Source organism: Netta rufina (assembly GCF_964035555.1).
Source record: "Netta rufina genome assembly, chromosome: 12".
NCBI classification, from domain to species: Eukaryota; Metazoa; Chordata; class Aves; order Anseriformes; family Anatidae; genus Netta; species Netta rufina.
Genome location: NC_140135.1, coordinates 14,643,937 through 14,667,324, shown reverse-complemented (window position 1 = coordinate 14,667,324; position 23,388 = coordinate 14,643,937). Strand labels below are relative to the sequence as shown.

At 48.5% G+C, this 23,388-nt stretch overlaps 1 protein-coding gene across 5 annotated transcripts in view; it reads left to right on the top strand.

Annotated features, from left to right (window-relative positions):
• ARHGEF6 (Rac/Cdc42 guanine nucleotide exchange factor 6) overlaps positions 1 to 19,518 on the top strand; it is a 30,836-nt gene extending 11,318 nt beyond the window's left edge. Inside the window, exons 5-20 of one of the 5 annotated variants that reach the window (XM_084294006.1) lie at positions 1,026 to 1,121; positions 1,759 to 1,881; positions 3,137 to 3,275; positions 5,064 to 5,123; positions 7,415 to 7,561; positions 8,452 to 8,538; positions 9,525 to 9,603; positions 9,983 to 10,116; positions 10,412 to 10,537; positions 13,153 to 13,173; positions 14,003 to 14,096; positions 14,831 to 14,920; positions 15,693 to 15,792; positions 16,730 to 16,784; positions 17,182 to 17,347; positions 17,782 to 17,796. In XM_084294006.1, the coding sequence (XP_084150132.1) occupies positions 1,026 to 1,121; positions 1,759 to 1,881; positions 3,137 to 3,275; positions 5,064 to 5,123; positions 7,415 to 7,561; positions 8,452 to 8,538; positions 9,525 to 9,603; positions 9,983 to 10,116; positions 10,412 to 10,537; positions 13,153 to 13,173; positions 14,003 to 14,096; positions 14,831 to 14,920; positions 15,693 to 15,792; positions 16,730 to 16,784; positions 17,182 to 17,322 (1,492 nt within the window). In that variant the 3' untranslated portion in view covers positions 17,323 to 17,347; positions 17,782 to 17,796. Of the gene's footprint in view, positions 1 to 1,025; positions 1,122 to 1,758; positions 1,882 to 3,136; positions 3,276 to 5,063; positions 5,124 to 7,414; positions 7,562 to 8,451; positions 8,539 to 9,524; positions 9,604 to 9,982; positions 10,117 to 10,411; positions 10,538 to 13,152; positions 13,174 to 14,002; positions 14,097 to 14,830; positions 14,921 to 15,692; positions 15,793 to 16,729; positions 16,785 to 17,181 lie in introns of all 5 variants that reach the window. The other 4 variants (XM_084294010.1, XM_084294008.1, XM_084294007.1 and 1 more) reach the window with 4 other exon arrangements.
• Positions 19,519 to 23,388: the final 3,870 nt, after the last annotated feature.

Genomic DNA, 23,388 nt, shown 5'->3' with positions numbered 1-23,388 from the left:
GCCTCGTAAAGCCTCACAACTTCTCTGTGAACCAGAAAAAACCCACACGTTTGTACAGGTTTCTGCTCTTTCCCATTCCTCAGCAATCACGCAGGCGTTCAGCTGCTAGAGACGGGCATTTCTGTCTGACCAAAGGCTGGCTGCTACCTCCATGTGCAAGCTCCTGTGTGGCTGTCCTGGCATGCATGTTTCCTGGCGGTGTGCCTTGCATGGCTTCTTCCCTCGTAATTTGTCTTGCTGTGACTTCTCAGCCCCGGGTGGCACCTCCTAGTCATCTCTTTGTGTAGTGAGCAACAGCACATATTCCTGTGGTTAGGTTGCTTCTCGCTAAACCCAAACTGCTGCTGAGCAAGGAGTGATCTCCCCATCTATGCAGTGATCTGTTTAAAGTCCCTCCACATCTTGCCTTCCTTCCCCAAATCTTCACATTGGGATATCTCCAGCTGTGAAAATTTCCCGTGCTCCCAGCCTGCCTCCCTTGTAGGCGGCAAATGGCTGAAACGAGGAGTGTAAGGGAGTGACAGAAGCAGGATGACAGAAGCAGACATGGTACTTTTGGTTAGGAAAAATCCAACCTGGAAAAATCCAAAGGGAACAAAGCAACCCCCACCTTAGGGGCTACACTGCAGGACCGTCCTCATGTAGGAAACCCACAGCATGAGCCCACGAAGACAAAGTTGTCTCTGTGTCTGTGCACACACCTCCCTCCCTGCCCCTGGAAGAAATCCCATCTGTCTGTGTCTATTAGACAGCTAAACATCTGAGAAGATTAGCGTGATTAAGTGATTAAAATCCAATTAAGGTAATCCTTGACAGCAGACATCTTCTCCAGGAGGCTGTGTTCTGTAGCTCACAGATCATGGGTTTTGTGTTTCCCCACGCCCCATGGTGCATCTGGGGAAACAGAAATTCTTAGGCCTTTTTGGAAGGGCTGCTTGCAGATACCATGGGGTGCTCCTGAGAGCTGTGCTCAGAGGCACTGCCCAACATCCTTTTGATGCTAATTGGTGATTTGACTCTTCTAGGCTCAGCGCCGTGGACATCGCATCATTGCTGGGAAATGTGGAAGAAATCAGCGCGTTTCAGCAAACACTGAATCAAGCCTTGGAAGATGTTGCAAAGTAAGTTCGTGCCACGGCACTGAGGGTGTTAAGCTATTGAACTGCAGCTAAAAATAATAGAAAGACCCATTCATTAATGTTCCTCCTGGCTGCTGTCTTAGGCTTGTTAAATGTAGAAGAAAATAACAGGATTGAAGAAAGGCAGCAGGTAGTGCTTTGGCAGGAGGTAGAAGAAACGTTGACATTTCTACTATTCAGGTGTCTGCTGAAGCAGCTGACTTCAGAGTGTCACTAGCCCAAAGATGGGAGATGTGGTAGGCATGAAGATGGGATTGTCTGTGAGCAAAAAGCAAATTATCAGAGGTAATCCTTTCCCTTCGGGACCAGCCACTGGGGGCTGCAGCATCCCATCCACATCTCAGCTGGTGAGACAGGGCAGGCTGGGTCACCCTGTGTCCCAGGCTGGTACCGAGCTGGGATACTGTCTGCAGCACAGAAACCCAGTCTCACCTGAGGACCTCCTTCCTCCTTCTTGAGTGACAGGCATGGGTGTTTGGATGGGTGCTCCAGTCTTGCAGTAACCTGGGAGCGTCCCCGTGCAGTGGGTGGCTCCTGGGCAGATGGGTGAGTGTGTCGTAGCTGTAGGGTGCAGATGAAGAGCCTTAATAACAGTGTGCTGGTGTGTTGGTGCTTGTAGGCTCTCCGAGAACCAGCAACGTGTGGGAGGCTGCTTTATGAACCTGATGCCCCAGTTCCGGTCCCTCTACCTGACCTACTGTGCTAACCACCCGTCCGCAGTCAATGTCCTCACGCAGCACAGGTGAGTAATGGAGGAGGAGACCCAGACCAAAATTCCTCCTTTAAAAGTTACTTCTGACATTAGTATGTGAGCCAGCATGGCTTTTGCCCCTCATGTTGACAGCAACGATCCTGCTGCTGGGAAAATTGCTGGGGCTTTGGGCTCTTCAGCATTGCCTCTGCTGCAGCGTGCAGATATCACCTGCTGCTTTGTTCAGCTCATGCAGCTCTGCCACGCACTGACCTGAGCTGGTCTCACAGGTCGTGTCTGTGCATGCAGAGCTCTCTTGCCTTGGGTAAAGCAGAGGCAATAACCCTTTGCAGCAGCAGCTCCTGTGCTTGTTACAGGCTAAGGCCCCGGATGCTGTTTCAGACTCACTGCTGCAGTGCCCACACACTTGCAGATGGGGGGGATGTTCCCTCGTGGCATGATGGTGTGGGGCACATTCTTGTAAAAGGAGGATGTTTGTTAAAATCACCCAGTTACCCAGTGTAATAATTGAGCTGCTGTTCAGCTGTCTGGTTGCTCTGCAGACTCTTTGATAGATCACAGTAATAACGCCTTCCTTCACAACGTGTCCCACTTGAGCAGACACCTGAATTTGTGTAGGGTCATGCTAAAGAGCACACTAAGCTGAAAGGCTGCCACTGTGTCATCCCTAATGCAACTTAGCTGTCTCCCTACAGTGATGTTAAAGCCAGGATCCCAGCTGTACTATTTAATTCTTCCCTTTCTGTAACAGAAGCTTGCAATATATTTACTTACCTGCTGAAATCCAGCTTTATTCAACTTTACAAAGATCCAGGTTCCTGTAAATGATTCATTTATTTGGTTCACTAGCCTGACCCCTTTACTTAAAGAATCAGCTTGGACAAATGTGCTGACACGGGAGTTGTGTGTGCTAACACCAGCGTCCCAGAGGGGTCCCGGTGGCACAGCTCCCACCACGTCACTGCACGTCCCCTGGCATGGCATGAGCATTGTCAGCCAGCCCACACCATCAACCAGACACCTTGCCCTGGGCCACTCTGCTGTGCCATCACCGATGTGCCCCAGACACTGCGTGCACAAACACCCACCACCACGCAGCATCCCCGGGGAGCGGGCTCTTGTGCTGCTGTGTTTGCAGATGGTTACTGGGAGGGGAGGCTGGAATGCCTGTAAGTCAAGTGCAGCTCAGAAGAGAGCCCCGGCCCTCAGGAGAGCAATGGGAGGCAGCAAAACACAGCCCTCGGCGGTGGTGAGCCCAGCTTCTTGTTGTTGTATCTATTTATAGTGATGAGCTGGAGAAGTTCATGGAGAGCCAGGGTGCGGCCAACCCAGGCATTCTCATCTTAACCACGAGCCTCAGCAAACCCTTCCTGAGGCTGGATAAATACGTGACACTGCTGCAGGAGCTGGAGCGGCACATGGAGGTAGGTGGGACACCAGGCAGGCTGCGCCCCTGGGTGCTGCAAGAGCTGTCCCCAAACTGCAGGAGGCATCTTTGCTCCTTCCCTTATTGTTGAAGCATTACACTGCTAAATGCCCTTAATCCCCACTCCAAGGAGCTGGAAGGGGCTGTTCTATCTGCACGGGACATTAGCTGCCCCAAAGCGGGGGAGGTGGGGGAGGCTGTGGGAAGACATCGCCTGCTCTTTGCCTGAGCCAAATATGGGCCAATCCCAAAGTGGAATTCAGCGTCAGGCTACAGCTGGCATTTATTTGCCCAGCACCTAATAAATCAGAATTTTTATAACCGTTTTATGGGATTTCTATCCCTGGCTGCTCAATCCTGCTGCACACAGGCATGTCCCCATTCCTCGCCCAGGGCTTGTGCTCGGGGCTGGAAGCAGAGCCGCGCACACAGGCGTGGATCTGGCAGCCAGTGCAGACACGGGGGCGGAGGAGCGAGTGCCTGGGAGCAGGGAGAGCAGCCAGCGGGTAGAGACTTCCTCAGCGGGCAGCAGATCTGCTCTCGGACGTTTGTCCCCCCAGGGATCGTTGTCGTCTCTGTCCCTCACTGCTTTGGTTCTGCTACTTGCCTGGTGAGGTGAGGAAAGCAGAAGTAGCAGTCTGGTTTTAAATGTTTTTGCTTTTCCCTCTTCTGATATTAATTACTACCAGTTAATTACTCAGCAGACTTAGCCGTGATCATTCAAATCCATGTCCCAACCAAAGGATTAAAACCTCTGTGTTTGAGCAAGAGGTTTTTCTTTATAGGAAAGGTCATAAGACCCTGTACCTTAGGCAAACCTGGCCTCCCGTCCTCTCGCCTGGCCTGGCTGAGCTGCAGGGGCAGAGCAGAGCTTGGATGCAGCCACTGTGACCATACAGAGACCAGTGTGCTCTTTGCAGAATGCCATGTCAGGGTCAGCAGTGGATGCAGAGACATGCACATCACCCGTTTCTTTGAGTTTCTAAGCCGGGTGTGGGAGTAGAGGTTTTATTGCATGAGTAAGGAGGGTTGAGGTTTAAGCTGTGATGCCCTGGGAAGTGTATATATGTATACAGTGTGGGTATACGCAGTGTGGATGTATATAGCACAACATTCCCTGCACTGCTGCGCAGCTGGAGATGGGGCAGGCCTCTGAACAGCCATGGAAATAGTTGCATCACAGCCTAGATACCTTATGATTTGCTTGGCATGAGGTCTGGATGATGAAGAGCTTGTGATGTAGGGCCCTGAATGCCCAGGGAACGTACCAGTGTGCAGCTGCAGCCAGAGATAAGAGGCAGCATCCTGCTTTCCCCTCCCTGGCCTGAGATTTGCCCTCCCTTAAACCAAGAGTTGGAGATCCCACTGATGCTCATGGAAACTGCACCCTTTATGGTGCAATGACTGGAATATTTGCACCCTAATAGAAGTTCCATTTGTGAATGTGAAACTAGAAATCCACCCTACCTGCCTGTAGGGTCAGCCGGTTTGAATTTATTTTCCTTAAGCTTTGTAAAATCATCTCAAGTCTTGCTCTGTCCTCTTTACACTCATTAAATAGGCTGATATCATTGAATTGCACAGCTGCTTTAAAAGAAGCCAAGTTGAGCAGGGTGGTGAGGAAGCCAGCACTGGTATCTGGGGGATTTGGGCTGCCCCCTGCAGTCCCTGATGCCTACCCCTGGGGCCTTGCAAGCCCTGGGAGCACTGGAGCCATCAGTCATGTTGGGCGCTTTGCAGGGCTGTTGCTGTTAGTGATGCAGGGTTTTTTCTCTCCCTTCACTAGGAGGCGCATGCAGATCATGAAGACATCTTGAAAGCCATCACATCCTTCAAATCTCTTGTGGTAGGTGGCAATTCTTAAAATAGAGCACTCCATTTCAGAGCTGCATTTCATGAAGAGTGAGTCAAGCCTGACATTTGTCTCCTCATTTAAAAGAAAAGAAAGGTCTTTTGGAATGGAAAAGATGGGTGATAAAGATGCTTAATTTCAGGTTTCAAGCCTAGAGTGCCCCTCTGGTTGCATGTTTCAGCAGTTAGACGCTGGCTCTGCGCACTGCTGCAGAAAGCCATGTATGGGTAGTGGTGGTGGCTGGGTCCCTTTCATCTCCTTTTGCCTTTTTACCCTGGTAATTTCCCCCTTGAAACTATACAACTATACTGCCCCTTGCTCTTGCAGGTGAGCTGTGAAAGGTTAGTACTGGCATCTGACTCAAATGCTGGTGCCAGCCAAAGGGTCCCCTGTGTGGACAGCTCAGGGCTTTGTTGAGATGCGCACCATGGGCATCAGGAGGCCCTGGCCATGGTGCAGATATTTGTGGCTCCTGGTTCTATGGCCACCAGTGGGGAACGGACAAATAGCAGCAAACTGATGAGTCAGAGGAAGATACCAGCTCTGTTTCTGTGCGCTGTGTTACCTATGCCCCTCAAAATCCTAGTGCAATGAGATCAAAAAGAGGGGTGAAAACCATCCACATGCACAAAGGTTTTACCTAGCAAAGCTTTTTTTCGATTATAATAAAAGCCGTCATTTCTCTTTGTAGCCATTAAATACCTTTCACTATAACCGCTCCAGATGTGGTCCAACTTCCTTCCTTAGCATGGCAGATGCAGGCTTTCAGTGCTTAGCAGTGCAGATAAAAGATGCGGAGGAGAAAGTTCATAGAAAACAGGAAAGGGCGATCATGTTACATTTACTTAGAAACTCAGCTCCCGTTCCATTAATTCTAGTAGGTAGTAGGGGAATAATTCAGTTAAATTAGAAGATGTCATTCATCTGTAGGAATGCTCGTAAGTTTTTTTACTTGAAAAGTGCACTGAGCAATGCAGTGTAATTATGGTAGAACGAAAGGGGTTTGGCATAGGTTTGAGGTTAGATGGGCAGAGATGCTCCTCGCAACGCACACGTGGTGCCTGGGACCAGAGGCTCCTGGGCAAAGGCAGAGCAGTAATTGCAGAACTCTGCCATTTGCTGCCTCTGTACAGATCGTGGTGGACTGCTGTGCATGTAGTATGAATTTGCATCCTGAGAACTTCAAATTCAGACAATCGGGGAGCTGCTGAAGCACCCAGTAGTTGCAAAAACAGAGGAAGCCCCCACAAAATTGTGTCTTTTCATACTAGACCCAGGGCAGCCTTTCCTTTGGGCGTGCCTGAAGATCTGGATAGTCAAAGAATTTGCATGAAACTCAACTCCTTCCTGAGTCTGAAAGGAGGAAAATCTCCATCAGAAACCAGGGTTTGGAAAAACCAAGCAGTGGGTGAAAACTGAGCCCAGATTTGGCCTTGCAGCAATTTTTCCCATTGGCAGAAAGGTCAGTTAAAACAAGTTTTGCTTGGATTTGCAGGGCTGCCTTTGCTCAGTCAGCATTGTCCTTTGCTTGCTGAAAGCAGCTGCAAGACCGGCTGCTCCATGGAGCTCTAAGAGTCCACAACTGCAAGTATCGCTGCAGTCTTTCAAATCGTGGCAGCTTCAGAAGCTCCCTTTTGTGTTGCTGTACTGCATTGCTGAAATACTGTGCCAAGTTCTCACGTCTGGGTTTGCAGATTTTGATAAGAAAATATCTGCCTATCTGAGTTGTGGGGGCTTTGCAGTGCTGCAAGGATAAGTTTTTTTGCTGTTTCAGCAAAGTAGGACGAATCTTTCTGAGCACCAGCAAAATGAGCAACATTTAGCTCTGTGGCTATCTTGGTTTGGAAAATGTGACCCTGTAGTCTCAGAGGTAGAACTGGTTTGGAAAGAAAGGTTTGCTCGGTACAGTTTGCAATTTCTTTGACATTTTAACATATTCATTACATCATAAATTGCTGTGGTGTGATTTTTGACAAGGTTTGTGTAATAGAGCCAAAGCAGGCTTTTCTGGTTGAAAAGTAGTGATGCTTTCACAAGATGGCAAGCGTTTTGTATGTGTAACTCTGGCCAATACTGTCGACCTTTGCTAAGTTTGTCATATCATTCTGGGTCTCTTTTGGGGTAAAGTAGTGAAACCTGGAGCACTGCAGTCAAATTTTGCATGTGATGCAATCTGTTGAGCACTGAGCCCACATGCAGGCTTGGCTGGTGAAACCATCTTCCTTAGGATGGTCTGCATTTGCATCTGCACTTTTGCTAACAAAACATACCGTGGTGATTTCCAGTCTCAGTGTCAGGAGCTGAGGAAGAGGAAACAACTTGAGCTGCAGATCCTTTCTGAATCCATTCAGCGCTGGGAAGGAGAGGACATAAAAACAATGGGAAACATCATCTACATGTCCCAGGTTATGGTGCAGAGTGGGGGGAGCGAGGTGAGTGCAGCTTCCAGGTAAAGACATTGTGACCAAATGCCCTCTGCTTGGGGGATCAGCTGTGCAAGGTGACAGCTACTCTGACCCCAGGCCGGCAAAGTGCTCACAAATAATGCCAGTACATAATTTTACCTGGACAAACACTGCACAACTGGAACTGTGCACGTCTGTTAGAGTCAGGTATCAAGACCTGGTTGCTTAGCTTCAGCCCTTCAGTGACACACTTTTCCAGCAAAAGAAGAGTCTTAGTGTCATACAATACACTAATTCCCCTCCTTTCCCCCTGTGACTTACTCTGAGAAATGAGAGTGACTTTAAAGTGTGCTTTAGTATCATCATTTTGCCACGTCCTGTGCGCAGCATGGTGGCTGTAATGATGTTCCACTACAGAGCTGACTGTGTTTAGCAGGGAACTGGAGGGATCCCTGCCAGACCCATTGCTGGTCCCAAAGTATCACATCTGTGCTTTCAGCAGATGCTTACCAATAGTGTTAGACCCGTATATGCCACATGTTTGGTGTTTGCTGTCTGTGAAAGTGCCCACTATCGATGAATTACTTGCTTCCTGTAACAACTTTTCCCTGGGAAGGGAAGACCTGTAAAACAAAACCCTGCAGAGTCTAGTCCCCGAGTTTTGTTTGGGATGTGAACTGCTGGGGACAAATTAGTAACATCTTTAGTGCTAGCAGGGTGCAGACAAAAATGCATGTAGGCTCCCTTGGAAAAGCTGGTACAGAAATAAGATGCTGTAAAGAAATAAAAGCCAAAATAATTGGTTTGAGTTTGGTCTCTCTAAGGCTGTGGTTCCAGCTGCAGTGGGTACCTTTTGCTGCAGGAAAGTACTCATGGTACACTGCAAACTGGACTAACCTAAATTCTTACCCCCGCAGGAGAAAGAAGAGCGGTATTTCTTGTTGTTTTCCAATGTTTTGCTCATGCTGTCTGCAAGCCCACGGATGAGTGGGTTCATCTATCAGGTAGGCATGCTAAATTTGAAGTTGCAAGGCATTAGGTATGAAAAAGGAAATCAGATATCTCTGATCAAATTCAAATCCCCTCCTTCTGTAAATCTCTGTTTTATGTAAATGGGCTGGGAACCAAGGCTTGGTTTTGCCATGCATGCCAGGACACTTATTGCAAGTAGCTTTGTCCTGCCAACTGATCAGGCAGCATTTGTTAAGTGTGAATACTTTGAAATTAGAAAAAATATAAAAATCAAACACACCAATCCCTATCCTTCGTGCTCTTCTCAAGAATTCAGTGTGTGTGTCAAGTGTTGTGAGCCAGCTGTGGGGTTTTGCCCCAGACAGTCAGCTGGTTGTCAGTGTTGCGTTGTCTCCGTACAATATCTCACTATTACAAAGCCCACTATAAACAAACCCAAATCTCCTGTGTGTGAGGCACCCCAAATGATGCGCTTCAGGTGTCTTACTATTCTGAACGGCTGCCATCAGGCGCTTTCGAGCTTGGCTTCTCTCCAGTTGCCTGAAACAATCTATGCCCTCCAGGAAAAGGACACTCCGCTGCTGATGTGTCATATGAGAAGGTGGTGAGACAGACGGTGAAGATTCGGGAAGGATTTGGCTGGGTCTTTAGATTTTACCCACCAGTGGGAGTAAGGTGAACGGGCAGCGCGCCATGCAAAACAGAGGGAAAGGGAAGGCTTTCAGAAAAAAAGAGGGGAAGTTGATAGTCCTGACTTCTTTGTAAAAAGGGTTTGCACCTCATGAATAGAAAGGGTGGCAGATGAGCTGGGGATGACTCAGTTGTCATGGGAGCCTCTTCTCAGGGGGTTGACCTAATTGTGCAGGGAAATCTAGATCCATACATTAAAGGATACTCTTCCTGCAGTCTGAGGCCTTCGCTAATCAGTTTTTAATGGCAGTTCCCAAAGAGTCAGCAGAAAGGAGCAGAACAACATGGGAAGTAGATGCAGACATTGACTCCTCCTCAATTCTCCTAGGGAAAGCTGCCTTTAACAGGAATGACGCTGACAAAGCTGGAAGATGCCGAAGGGAACGAGCACATGTTTGAAATTGGAGGTGAGTGAGGCCCCTGCCTGGGGCTGTCCTACCAGTCCGAACAGCAGCTGTCACTAGTGATACCAGTCCTCCTCCTCCTCACAACCACCACGCTGTGCTTTTTGCTCTTTTACCATGCGTTGTCTGAGTTCTGGGCATGTCCCTCCTGGTTGAGGCTACCTTCTCCCAGTGCCAGTTCCCTTGGCATCTCTGTGCTGCTCCAAGGCTCCCTAGCACTGGCAGCCCAGAGCAGGACAGGCAGCCACATCTTTGTGGTCTCTGGCCACTGAACTTTGCAAACAGAGGAGCCACTTGCTGCCCTGCTGAGCTGAGCTCCTCCTGTGTTTCTTCCTGCATCTCTACCACTTGCTAAAGATGGTTGTTTGACCCTCTGCTGCAGGGAACATGACAGAGCGGATCACCGTGTCCTGCAGCACCAGCCAGGACTTGCACGAATGGCTCGACCACTTGCAAAGGCTGACCAAAGGGACATGCAACACCGTATCCAAAACGCAGTCCTGGAGCGCTCATTCGGTAAGCGTGCTGCCTCCCAGCCTGTTTGCTGCCTGTTGTTCCTCAGCCCTGGCTGATCTCTCTTTTTTAGCAGCGTGCTGTGATATTGAGGTAATACAGCTATAAAACTTTTCACATCCTGCAGTTTTGTTTATAACCATGCGGTGCTTGTACCATTGTTCATATATCCTGCCCTAATTTTGTTGCAACTCAGGTATCTAAAAGGCATTCATGGTGAACCTTTGTCCATCCCCCTCTGCTTGACTACTTTGTTTGGTGGCTAACAATCTTCACTGCTTCTCATCTATTTTCTCAGACATTTAGCTCAACCGGACAGATCCGTGGCCCTCTGGAACCCCCCAAAATCCTCAAGCCTTGGAGCTTGAGCTGCCTCCGTCCTGCTCCTCCACTCAGACCATCAGCGGCACTGAGTTACAAGGAGGTAATCCTGCGTGCGTGCAGAGGACCCTGATTTCATGGCAATCCCTAGCGCTTGTGCCCAGGTTTCTTACCCATCGCGAAGGCACAGGTTTGCTGCTCCTTCAGTTAATAGGGATGCTGAGAAAAAATACTGTGTAAAGCTATGCCCAGCCGTGCAAACCAGTGATGGATGCTTGTCGCTGCAGCTGGCTTTGAGCTGCAAGCAAAGCATGAGCACGTGTTTGCAGAGTCAGCCCTGTCCCTGGTGTTTGCTGTAGCCAGCGCTCTTGGGACAGGTGCAGGGGATTTTGTTGCTGTAGCTTGCAGCGTCCTTACCCCGCCTGCCGGATGTCACCAGTCTCCTCCTCTGGGTTTGGCCAGAGCTGTGTCACAGCAGCGCTCAGGATCGAGCCCCCAGCCATGCTGCACCAAGAGGAGGAGGGAAAGGCCTGTTGGTATTCTGTATGATTCCCACCTATGTTTTTGTGGGGTGCTCAACCCCAGTGCTTTGCATACCCGTAACTTGCGGGGATGCAGCAGCTGGGGCGTCGCTTCCCCCGCAGCAACCCCCAGCCTGGGAGGCAGGAGGTGGTGTGGGGAAACCCAAAATAAACCCCAGCTCCCATTCTCACCCCCTGTTGCAACTGCAGTGCTGTCCTTCCCTACCTTGCGGTAAACTTTTGGGATTACTCACCAGTAACTCTGTAACGTTCCTTTTACTGAATGAGCACTCCGGTTCTGAGTCACCAGCCTTTCTTGGTACAGCAGCCTGGGAGCGTCACTGCCCAGGCTCCCAGCAGGGACAGGGACAGGGATGAGGCTCGTGTCTGGCTCAGCCCCCCAGCATCCAAGGACTGGAATGCCCAGCAGCCAGCGGGGCTGTGGGTCCTCTGCTCCAGGCAGATTCTGGGTAGCTTCACAGCGTTTTGTTAGGTTTACTTCTTAAAATTCATTAAGCAGTGCGTTTCACTTTGGGAATTAAATTGTTCCAAAACCAAACAAGCAGGCTGGAAACCACCCTTAACCTTTGCATGTTCCAAATCCCTGATGTAGACTAAACAGTCTTGTGCTTGCATGGTGCATTAAAATATAAGGAAAGGCTTTAATTAGAGGAGAAATTTTTCTGTGTGAAAGTGCAAGGATGGTATTTATTTATAATGCAGGGCAAAACCACAAATTGAGTGATATCATTAATACCACAGCTCTCTGCAAATTCTCAGTTATTCTCGGCTGCACACAGCAGAAGTTAAACCGTCTGCATAGAAAGGAGCCGAGAGGTTTTTCAAGAGAGGCTGTGCTGGCAGGGAGCTCCAGGGGCAGGATGGGGCTGCAAGCTGGATGGCAGCATGCAGGGCGTGGAAGGACCAAAAACGTGGACACAGGCGTCTCTCCCAACTCTAATGAGCCTTCAGGTAAAGGCACTGCAGAGGGTTCTAAGTCCCCAGATAGAGAAAATCCGTGTCCGTGCATTGGGCGTGGGCATGCAGCCCACGGACACAAGCTTGTGACGACAAACACGAACTAAGTTCAGTTGTTGGCCCAAAATTAAAGTAGGGCACAAAGTGAACTATGCTAACAGCTCAGCACATCACCTTTCTATAACAAAGAGATAATGAATGAATACAAATATCAAATGTTATTTGCAGGGAAGGGAGTAGGGGAGTTTGGTTTAAAAGATTAGAGATTTTCAGACATCCAGTGTTACTTTAATTGGCTACTAGTAACGTAGGATGGGATGGCATAGTCTTGTGCATTTCCTCATACCTAGTTGTGTTCAGGAAACCCCAGAACCTGCTCACATACCGCACAGCACTGTTGTTATTTCCATTGAAATTGGGTCATTTTTCCTGTTCTGTTTCCAGTAATCATTTGAAATGACAGAGCAGGTGCTGTGGGTAAAGCAGTGTGTCCGGATTCAGGTTAGCAAAGCGAAAAAGATTTACAGATGATTTCCACTTTTTTTTTTTCCTTTTCTATTTTTAAGCGGCCTGCTTTGCATTAGGTGAAGGGGTTTTTAACATCGGGATTTCTAGCTTTTGTTGGCCAGACTGGCAGGAGAGCAGTGAGGCTCCCTGTGCCGGGCATCCCTCGGATGGGACCCTTTGCAAGGTGTGGAGGGAAATCCTACTGCACTGGTGCCTGATACTCTCAGGTTTCCAGTGAGCATGGCAGGTGCCCTCCAGGAGGGTCCCCTTTGAGAAGACAAGGTCCTGGAGGATTGTCACCAGATTGGGCAGAGCAGCACATCCCTTCCTCCCCCGGGCTCGATGGAGCCAGGCATGCTGGGTGGCTGCAGCACTGGCACCAGCTATGTAGGTGCTAGCCTATTTTAAGCACTTTTCTCTTAAGCAACCAATAGGTACAGAAGTCTACTACTAACACAGGAGGCATGTTCTCTATTTTGACGTGTTCAGAGTGCATTAATGCCCACTTACCATGCGTTTCACATGTAACTTTTTCAGTTTTGCATAACACCGTTCTTTGCATGTTGATAGCAAAACCAGTACAGAGGGTGTGCCAAATTAATCACAACACTAACATTTAAATGTGGTTTAGAAATGTTGATTTAATGGACTTGGTCAGTAAAATCATCAGTCTCTCACACTCATCTTCTCTTTCTTTGCATATTCATTGTAGAGGATGTCTTATATCTTAAAGGTAAGGGTAGATACATCTCTTTGGCTTATCGTGGCAAAGGCTGCTTATTGCTGTTCATGCTTCTTGTGCTTGCATGACTCTAATTTTGCCTGGCTGTATCAGTAAGTTAACATGAGTCAGTGGTGACTGGTAAATGTATTTTGAGAGATCTTTCATGAAGGATTTAGGATTGTGGTACTAAACTTCCTCGCATGCCTCTCCTGCCACTTGTCATTCCTTAAAGTTTGTATTGCATGTAACCTATTAATATACTAATTCTCTCCAAATCAGCATGACTTGTAACTCAGTGAAGGAGATAAAAGCTAAAAGCTTGTGTTTCTTACTTGTGGAGTCAAAGCAAACACTAACTTTGTGTGTATTTGTTTGTTTTCCGTGTATGTTGGGGGGTATGTATACTCTCAAACAAATTGTATACATTGAGAAACGATGTCATTTGCCCACTTCTTTTTAATTAGAAATCAAATTGAGTCAAGGAAATAAACAGTATTTAAGGTTTTCTAACAAAGACCACGAAGTTGATAAACAGACCCGAAGTGCTGTGAATATGTTGGAATTCTTTGGCCAAAGGATATTAGCTGAGGGATATTTGCTAAAGGAGTGTGTCCTGCCCTGGACCTGCAGGTGCAATTCCCACCGCTGTTAGAGGGAGCAGTGGCTAAAGGACTAGTGCATGGGAAAGGCAAAAAGCATAATGTCCTCCAGCTTTGCCATTGTCTGCTTTGTAGTTCTCTAATGTGTTGTGCATAACACAGCCACATTCAACCTGCGCTGCTCCATTGTTTGAGCTGCCTTTGGTTCTGGTCAAGTACAAGAGTCTGTTTCTCTATAGGACTCCAGCAAAAGTCCAAAAACCATGAAGAAGTTTCTTCCAAAAAGGAAAACTGAGAGAAAAGCATCAGATGAAGAGTTTGTTATTAGGAAAAGTAAGTGTTGAATTTTTCTCTTCTTTTCTGTGGTTTCTTTGTGCTCAGTAATCTCCACGGGGCTTTGAGAGCAACCTTTCTTATGGCACTGAATGTGGCACGTGAGCAAGCCTACGTGCTGCTGAGCATGGGAGGCTCCTGCACGTGCAGCCTTTCCCAGGCACTTACAGATCCCCTGTTCTTGCAGAGATGTTCACCTGCAAAGAAAGATGTCCTGACTGCTACCTGAAGCCAGTCTGGGGTATTCCTCGGGAGAGGGAGGGGTGAAAGGCCAGTGGTACACTGCTGCAGTATGACCCTGAGGTTACTTGAAGACAGCACTGAACCAGGGTTAGGAATGAAGACTTCACCTTTCAGAGTCCTATTGTGTTGTGGCTGTACCAGCCATCGCCAGGCACTGTCCTCCTCTGGGAAGCCCTCCCAGGAAGGCTGTTCTGCCTGCCCATCTCCCTGTGTTGCTGGCACCCAAAGTCAGGCATCATCCCCCAAATTTTGCTAAGGTGAGCCCTAGAAGGGCTTTTTCATACCATTTAGTCATAGTGCTTGATGTCACAGGATGTTGCAAAGGCCAGAAAATGTAAGGGAATTCAAAAAGGGATTAGGGAAAGTCCCCAAGACTGTCAGTCAAGGAAACAATGCTCTCTTGCTCTGAAGTCCCTGAACAGGAAGGCTGGGAGAGAAGAATCCAGAGCACCTGGCTTTTTGTGGCAGCTGTTGTCTGCAATGTTTTACAGGTACTGCTGCATTGGAAGAAGATGCTCAGATCTTGAAGGTGATCGAGGCATACTGTACCGGGGCAGGCTTCCAGCAAGCTCTCAGTTCAGGTGGGCACAAACAGATTATTTAATGTTCATTCTGCCTGTAACACTGATAACCTGTCTGGGAAAAAAACAGATGGTTGCATCAGACAGCAATGAGACTCATGCTAGGAAACTGTGTGGTGTTCAATCTTCAAGATAAGGGAGCTTCATCTACCTAGTGGTTTAGTTGCCATTGTTTTTCTTCTAAACACAGAGAATGAGGAGGTAGGAGGGTAGATGAGACACAGCTACTTCACCAGCACTTGCAGCACTTGTTAGGAATTAAACGAACCTAGTCAGTGCCTGTGGCTGTCAGCACTGAAAATCTGATAGTAATCTCAGGTTGCATATAGCTTTAGAAAGGAAGCATGAATATTATCTCTCAATCAGCTGCATGTTAAGAACAAGCTACTTCATAAGAACCTATCTAACATCTTAAACTCTGGAAATATAACTATTTATCATTGCTGGTAAGATGTCAAATTAAATCACTGAACTATCAAATAATGGCATATTTATAGAAGGGAGACCATATTTCTTCTGAGAGCTCTTGACCTGAACTGAGTGATTTAATTTATAAATAATGATGTAGCTTTAGGTGCCCTGAGCACTCTTGGAAACTTTCCCTTCGTGGCCTGGCTCTGGCTCAGCCGCACACCCCAGCCCGCATTTAACCCTGCCGAGCCTCCCGCTCCCAGGGCGAGTGACGGCTGCATTTGCTGTGCTGCCTCCGGCACGGCGTGGGCGCCAGGGAAAGTCTCCCTTTTTCTTCCTGATGAGTAATTCTTGCACACAGGCTCCCGTAAAGACTCCATCCCCCAAGTCCTTCTTCCTGAGGAAGAGAAAATCATCATCGAGGAAACAAGAAGCAATGGCCAGACTGTCACGGAGGAAAAGTAAGCAAGGCTGCAGATTCCCCTGTCACTTTTTGGAAGGATGGTTAAAAACCAGTGCCCTCTCCGTCCTCCGCCCACAGAAGTGGTCAGGAGCCTTATCCTGGCTGTGCCAGAAATGCCGGGCTATTCCAGTTGCTATTTTGTCCCTTTTCGAGAACAGAGTCACATTCCCAGCTGCTCTGACATGGCTGCAGCCTCCTGGGAGCCTGTGCCTGGGTCTTGAGAGCGTTTATTGCGTCCCAGAGCTTCTCCGGATGTACTGAACTGGGTCAGGGAGGACAGAACCAAACAAGTGGTTTTTTTTTTTTTTTTTTTTTTTAAGCTACAGACATAGCAGGCTGCTGCTACCCCTCGTGAGGCTGTGTGATGCTGCCTGTGAGTGCTCCCAGTCTGCTCCATAGCGCTTAATGCTTCAGCATCTGGGTTATTAGGTTGGTCCCCTCCTTTTCTAACCCAGGCAGTGCATTCCTTTTTTTTTTTTTTTTTTCTCTCCAGCACAGCCTCAAGGAATCAGGGCCATTTAACAAAAGATACTCAGGCACTTCAATTTTAAACCCCTTTTTTTTTTTTTTTTTTGCAGTAGCATAAACAAGGAAGCCAAAGCCACAGACCTTTGTTGTTAACTTAAAGAGAGCAGAACAAGGTTGCTTGGTTTGCTTTTTTTTTTTTTTTTCCTTCAGTGTTGAGAAAAGAGCCCTGAATTTTTGGCTGGTAGTCCATAAATGCTCCTGGGCTCTGTTTCCAGAGTGACTTCATAGGTAACAGTGCCAGTGGCAGCCCAATGCCTGCAATTGGCAGTGGAGAAAAGGGAGCTGGAAGCACCTTCCCCATAAGTGCTTCAGTCACAAAAGCTCCCACGTTGTTGCTGTTTTACTGCACTTCAGCTCGTTCTGTTTTAGTTTGGTTTTTGAGTTTTTGCATTTTTTTTTTTTTGCAGGAGCCTAGTTGACACAGTTTATGCACTGAAAGATGAAGTCAAGGAACTGAAGCAGGTAATTGGAGTGGTTTTGTTTGTGCTGTGAGTTGACTGGTCCATTCCCAGGAAAAGTCTCACCGATTGCTGGTCCCATCCTGAAGCTGCTCTGTGCGTGCAGCTGGATGGTGCCGTGACAGGGTCCTCCATCCAGGCTTGGAATTAGGTTTCCAGGAGGATGCTTCTGCCTGCTTAGTCCTGGAACTTCTTTGTGTGTCTGTAAGGTGGTGAGGGTCTGCTTGAACAGCTCAGACCACATCTAATGCATGTTCATCCTCTCAAATGAGCACTGACCTGCCAAATGTCCCTGGTGTCTTGCCTCTGAGCCACATACAGCCAGGTGCACAGAAAAACTTCATTGCATCAAGTGCATGGGCATTAACTGCATCTTTGTTCCTTTATTTTTCACCTTGTAGGAGAACAAAAGGATGAAACAGTGTTTGGAGGAAGAGCTCAAATCCAGGAAGGACTTGGAGAAGCTGGTCAGAAGGCTGCTGAAGCAGACAGATGAGTGTGCCAGGGAGGACACGGGGCGCAAGTCGTCTCTGATTGCCTGAATTTGGGGAGAAGCTGCTGGCAGTGGTGTGTGACCTCAGGTGTTTTTTGGGAAGCAGAACTGGATCCTTTGCCTCTTCTTGCTCCTTATTTTGTTGGTTTGGGGGATTTTGTTACCAAAAAAATGTCAGAGAGGAAAAAAAATAGTTTTTCTTCCATCCAATAAGGAAATAAAGCAAACAGAAACAATCGATCACAACTAAAACAGTCAGCAAGCGGTCCGTGATTCACAATTCATCTGCAGCAACTAATACCTCATTGTACCTACTACTGGGAGCAAACACAATCTCTGCTAGCGATTGCCGCTCACAAAGGGTATGGCAGCAGTTTCCTAGAGGAAGCTTAAGCACTTTTTAATGCTTTCATTCTTTTCAAAAGCACCGGTACCTATTTATTGAATGAAAACATTACTGAGTTGGCATTGAGCAGAAACCAAAAAGCACCTTGCTCCTTTTTTTCAGATAATCACAACTGGGGAAGCTTTTCCCATCCACCTTCTTTTTTCCCCATTAGTTGACTGTAGCGAACTAGAGCCCAGCAATACTGTGGTTCCCGTGTGGCCTTGATACTGATTAAAATGTGCAATTAACATGAAGACATTTTAACTCCTTGGGGAAGTCAGATGTGGAGCACCTGTCAGAGCGCACGGGAAGGTATGTTGCACAGTACTGCCTCCTAACAGCTCGTGATTAGCACAACGGGTAACTGCTGTTCTGTCCCCAGCCCCTTTTTGTTAAGCATGACCTGAAACTCCTACACCCTGCCTTCTTTTCACTTTGAGTGTCCAGGTATTGTATGAATTTATAGTTTTGCTGTGCTTCCCCTTGCAGGACATGCTTTTCTCTGTATGAAATGCAAACACTGCTTGACAGCAAAAACAACACCTGAATATGCTTGTCCCTTGCTCCCTTCTGCCCACGTTAGGCTCTCCTTCCCAAAGGCTAGGAACGTGCAGCCAACAGTCACTTCTCCCCCATTGCCCCAAAGGGGCTTTGCTGTAGGAAAAAGGAACTTTTGGTATAGGAAAGGTATTTATATTTAGGCTTTGACAAGAGCTGTAATGCTCCTGGGGCAAGGACGTGCAGTACCTTCCCGATCCATGCACAGCTCCTCGAACACAGCACACAGACAACATGCATATGTATCGGCTATCTTCATCTTATTTGGTGTTACATCCTAGTTTATAACTGATGTTTTCCTTCCTTAGCAGCATTATACAAGTAACCTTCTGTTAAAGTTAATAATAAGTCTTATGTATATCACAGGGCAGCATGGTCCCAGGGCGTGCAGATACACTGCAGCTCCTTAGTCATTCCGTTACATTGTTCATGAAGGATATAATAGAGGCAATAATAACAACTCCCTCATTGCAATTAAAATTCAGCCAGAACATAGCAAATGGTGTTTGGGGAGAACTAGACTCTGAATCATCACAAGGAATGTAAAAAGAAGCCCTCTTTAAGCTGTTTCTAGGACAAAACGGGCTTTTTAATTTTTTCCCTGGCTACATTTGCCATCTCCAGGGCATCCTAGTTGGACAGCAGCTCTCTGCATCCTTGCCTGGGTACACAGTTGAAAGATTGGGTCAACAATTGAGTTCTGCTGTGCTGGATAATCATTTTCTAGGATAAAGACCTTTGCTGCACAAGTTAGCATGGCTGAAGTGCTGTTCTGGGATGCCGTGCCCAGATGCCCCAGCATCATCCAGGCCAGCTGCCTGCTCGAGGGTGGGCTGGAAACAAGGCTAGCAATGTGCAGTCAGTGCGAGGAAGTCAACCAAGGGCCATTTGTGCTCCCATGGGAAGGTAGAAATGTTTCCCTGCTGCCCACAGTTCAGTTAAAACCCATGCTGTGTACATATGCATGTTTCTAAGATGTAATGTGATGCAGGGCACACTGGGACATTTTGGATCAGGCACTTGTCAAGAGCTAGAAGCCAAAAAAAAGAAAAGAAAATAAAAAGGAAAAGAAGCCATGCCAGATGGACAGCAATGTTTCCATATTTACTTTGTTTACAGTGCTTTGTAAATAGGTTCCAGTGAGTCCGTCTTTAGATGGATGTTGTGTCAGCTGCCTTCCAGTTTATCTTTGTCATGTAGGTTTATTTACTGTAACTACTTATGCAAGTTCAACTTTTCTAACATGTTTTTATTTTGAACAGTTTTTTAATTGACATTTTCAACAAATAAAGAAGGATAAAAATTGCTTCTTAGCCCTCAGTGCTGCTTCCTTTGCGTCTGTCTCACCTCCCTCTGGGGCTGCACCCGGGGAAGCAAGAGGGTACATACGAAAACCTCACTGAGCGCTCAGCAAACATTAGAATGAAAGCAAAGCCAACACTTGCTCTGGGCATTCCTGATTTGAGCAAAGATATCAAAACACCACAGCTTCATCACCCACCCACCCCCGGGGCACCGGGGGGTGCTTGTGTGAATGGTCACGCTGGCAGTTGGACTGTCACTCCCACCATTGCACGGTCCCACAGCAGGGAGGGAGGTGGTCCTGGGGCAGGGTGATGCATTTCCATCCCTCAAGTCCCACATGGACTCTGCTAACAGGGATGCTTTATGGAGAAATTGCTCTTCTCCATTGCACCAGTTGGTTGCTGTAGATAAGTCATTTCCTGCCTGAGACTTTTTTTTTTTTCTTCTGGGGATTAGGTGTGGTGACAGGATTTCCTTTGGTCTACCACTTGGACAAGACCTCCTGCATGCTGGTATTTTTAACTCTTTGGTGAGGATGCCACATTCTCAACCTGTGCCTGAAGTGAGTCTGGGGCTTGACCGCGGCTGCTGCTCAGAGCCAGCAGACCAGCGGCACAGGAGAATGGCTGAGGATGGCTGTTCTCAGCATGCAGGAGTGCCCAGCCCTGCTCTTCCTCTGCAAGCACATCAGTCAGAGCAGGAAAGCAGAAAAACAAGCAAGGCACACTGACCGTGGGTAGAAAACACTGAGGTCTGCAAGGGAGCACATTTGAGCCTAATTGGTGCTTCAGGGAGTTACTGTGGAGCCAGAACAGGACCACATTCAGACCCAGGTAACCCCGAACCTTTTGGAAGGAACATTTCCCCTCTTGTGCCAACATGAAGCCAAATCCAGGCCTTGTCCCCTTCTGTTATGCCAGGTCCCAAATGTCCCCTTTGCACAAGCAATATAATGGAGGCAGCACCAGCATCCTCCAAGCAGCAGGGTTTGGCATCAAACCACCATCAGTGTGAAATCAGACCAGGAAAGAAAACACCAAAAACCAGTTTCATCTGTGCAGCCCAAACCGCTGGTGTGGCCGGGGAAACCCCGGAGGTGCCAATTCACAGTAGCCTCCCTGGCACATGGCACTGCCACAAAGCCCCTGAGCCTGAGCCAAAAGGATGTGGGAAGTGAAGGCTCCCATCGCCCACGGGGCTGCGTGGTGCTCAGAACACCGCCTGCTGCATCCTACTGCATCTCGCCACCCAGTGTGGGGTCAGCAACCGCAACACAAGGGGAAGCAGGTGAGCAGGGCTGGTCTTTCTAGGGACAGGAAAAGATCATTTTCTAGGCTAATAGTTAGACTTGACAATCTTAGAGGTCTTTTCCAGCCCGAATGATTCAGGAAGGGATGCTAGGGCAGGCTTGTCAGATCAGCAGCCACATCACCGCCATGCAGCCCTAGGCTTGGTGGCACAAGCTGGGGGGACCCCACTTGGAAACTGGTATCATGACTTTTGTTTGAGGAAAACAAACAAAACCAAAAGCCTCATTTCTTACACAAACCTAAAACCCAATACATTTCCCAGTGGGATCAACACTTGCAAAGCCACATGAGCACCATCCCCAGCAGATGACCGTGCTGTTGTGCCACGGCTCATCAATGTCCCTCTGTGCCGGTCCTGCCAATGTGCCCAGTGTATTCACCTCCCCCTCAACCCCTTTTCACTTCACTCAGAACAAAGAAAAATCAGCTCACAAACTATAAATTCCACAGCCCAAGAAGTGACTGAGAGGCCCCACAGTGAGGGAAAAATCAATGTATTGACGACCTTCAAACTTTCCACGGGGAGAGGAAAACTGTCCGCCACGGCACCGGGGAGGAGAACAAAGCCGCTCAGGAGAAGGCCACGGTCTGAAATGCACAGCTGGATGGCAGCACACACATCTCCTCCCCTCCCACGCATTACCTCTCATCTGCATCCCACAGGCTATTTTTGGCAAGCGAAGAAACAGAGGCAAGAAACAAAAGCCCCAGGAAAGACAGTGGCACGAGGCAAGGAGCCCCACTTGCAGTGGAGGCAGCAGCTGTTGTTGCACAATTTCATTTAGTGGTTTTTCAGCCCAACAGCGTTTCTGCTCCTGAAGGTTTCCTGCGCCTGAGAGCAAGCACTTCCCTCCCCACCCACTCGCACCCATCCTACTTTTTCTCCTTTCTCAGAGCGCACAGCTTCGATAGCTTTTTGCTCCCTCATGAAGTATTCAAGACCCTATCCCCACAGTGGCCACGCACATGCACATCCCCAACCCCATGCTGTCCCTGCCACCCCCCACTGCCCCCACCAGCCCATCCTGCAGGAGCTGCCTGGGTTTTGGCAGCAGCAGGGATGCAGTTGAACCTGTGCCACTGTAGGAGCTGACCAGTAGTCCCTGCCACCCCATATACAATAGGTGAAGTATCTGACCTGATGCAGCATCCAAAGCAGACAGCCCTGCAGGGCTTAGGTGAGTGTGGGAATCTTCTCTTCTAGCCAGGTGCTGTAAATCCCCCTAAATGAGCCCCTACAGCTGTACCTCATGCCTCATCACTGCCCTCCTGCCCCCTGCTCTAGCCCAGCCTGGCCAAAATGCATCTAGTGCTGCCCAGCCCCAAATCCCCACCATGCCCCAAGAAGGGTGCAGAGGCTGCCCCAGGACGTGTTTGGGACTGGCTGTCCCCACCGTGCCCCTGCACTGTCCTGCTGCTCTCATGGTCCCCAAACCCCGAGCAGGGCCCCAGGAAGCTTCAGCATGCCCCAAGCAAGCCTCAGCCCCAGGTGAGAAGGGGCAGTGACATCCAAAGCAAAGTGCCCAGCCACAAATGTCCTAATTCATCACTTGTGTTAGCTGTAGCATGATGGTGTGCAAAACCCTACACTAACACATGTTGTGGGGTACAGAGCTATGCAGCCTGCACGGTGCTTTGGGTGTGCTCAGACAGGGGGACCCGAAATGTCGAAATAAACTGCAAAACAACCATGGCCACATTCACCTCATCACGCTACGCAGTTTCCCATGCACTTTGTGTTACTCTCCCTTTTCTGTCCACAAATACCAGGCAGTTTTAGCTCTAGTTAAATAAACACTTTTATACATAGCACTGGACAAGAACAGTCCGTTCTCTGGCAAAGTTATGCAGCTTTGAAGAACAGCCACCCAACTGCAAATTAAATTACAGTGATACCAGGCGGGCAGCCTCCGAGCAATCCTCTCCTGCCTTTGGGAGGGGACAGCAGCAGGCACCCACCACTGGCAACGTGGTGCAACGACTGCCCCATCCGTCCTGGCACTGCCTGCAGCTGAGCACCACAGTAGGAGCAGGTCCGCAGCCTCAAGCCAAGCAAAACCTAATGATTGCTCAAATCTGAAATCTCTTCCACTTGCAGATCTGCTGACTTGTAAGAGTACTGCCAGTCTTTGTGCTCAGATAAGCATGACCTGGATACCTAAAATCACTGTACCAGCAGCCTTGTGTCCTGCTGTGGCTCAGCTCACCCTCCCTGTGTGCCAAGCTGGAGGAAGAGGGTGAGGGGACGCCCTGGTGAGCTGTGTCACCTGGGTGCCCCTGCCTGAGGGCATGTCCTGCCCGTCTGCATTGTCCTGCTCTCCTGGAGCACCAGAAACTGTGCCACCGTGGACACATCCGTCCTCATGAGGACAGCCAGGAGATGCTCTACACATGCTTCTTGGAGGACTTGGGAAGAAGCTGTTCCTGCCACCCCTGTGCTTTCCTGGTCCTCCTCCCAGGGGAAGACATGTCTCAGGGGAGAAAGCTGGTCCAAATCTGACCATGGTGGCCAATGCCCCTTCCACAGAGTCTGAAATAATCCACAGGCAGAGGG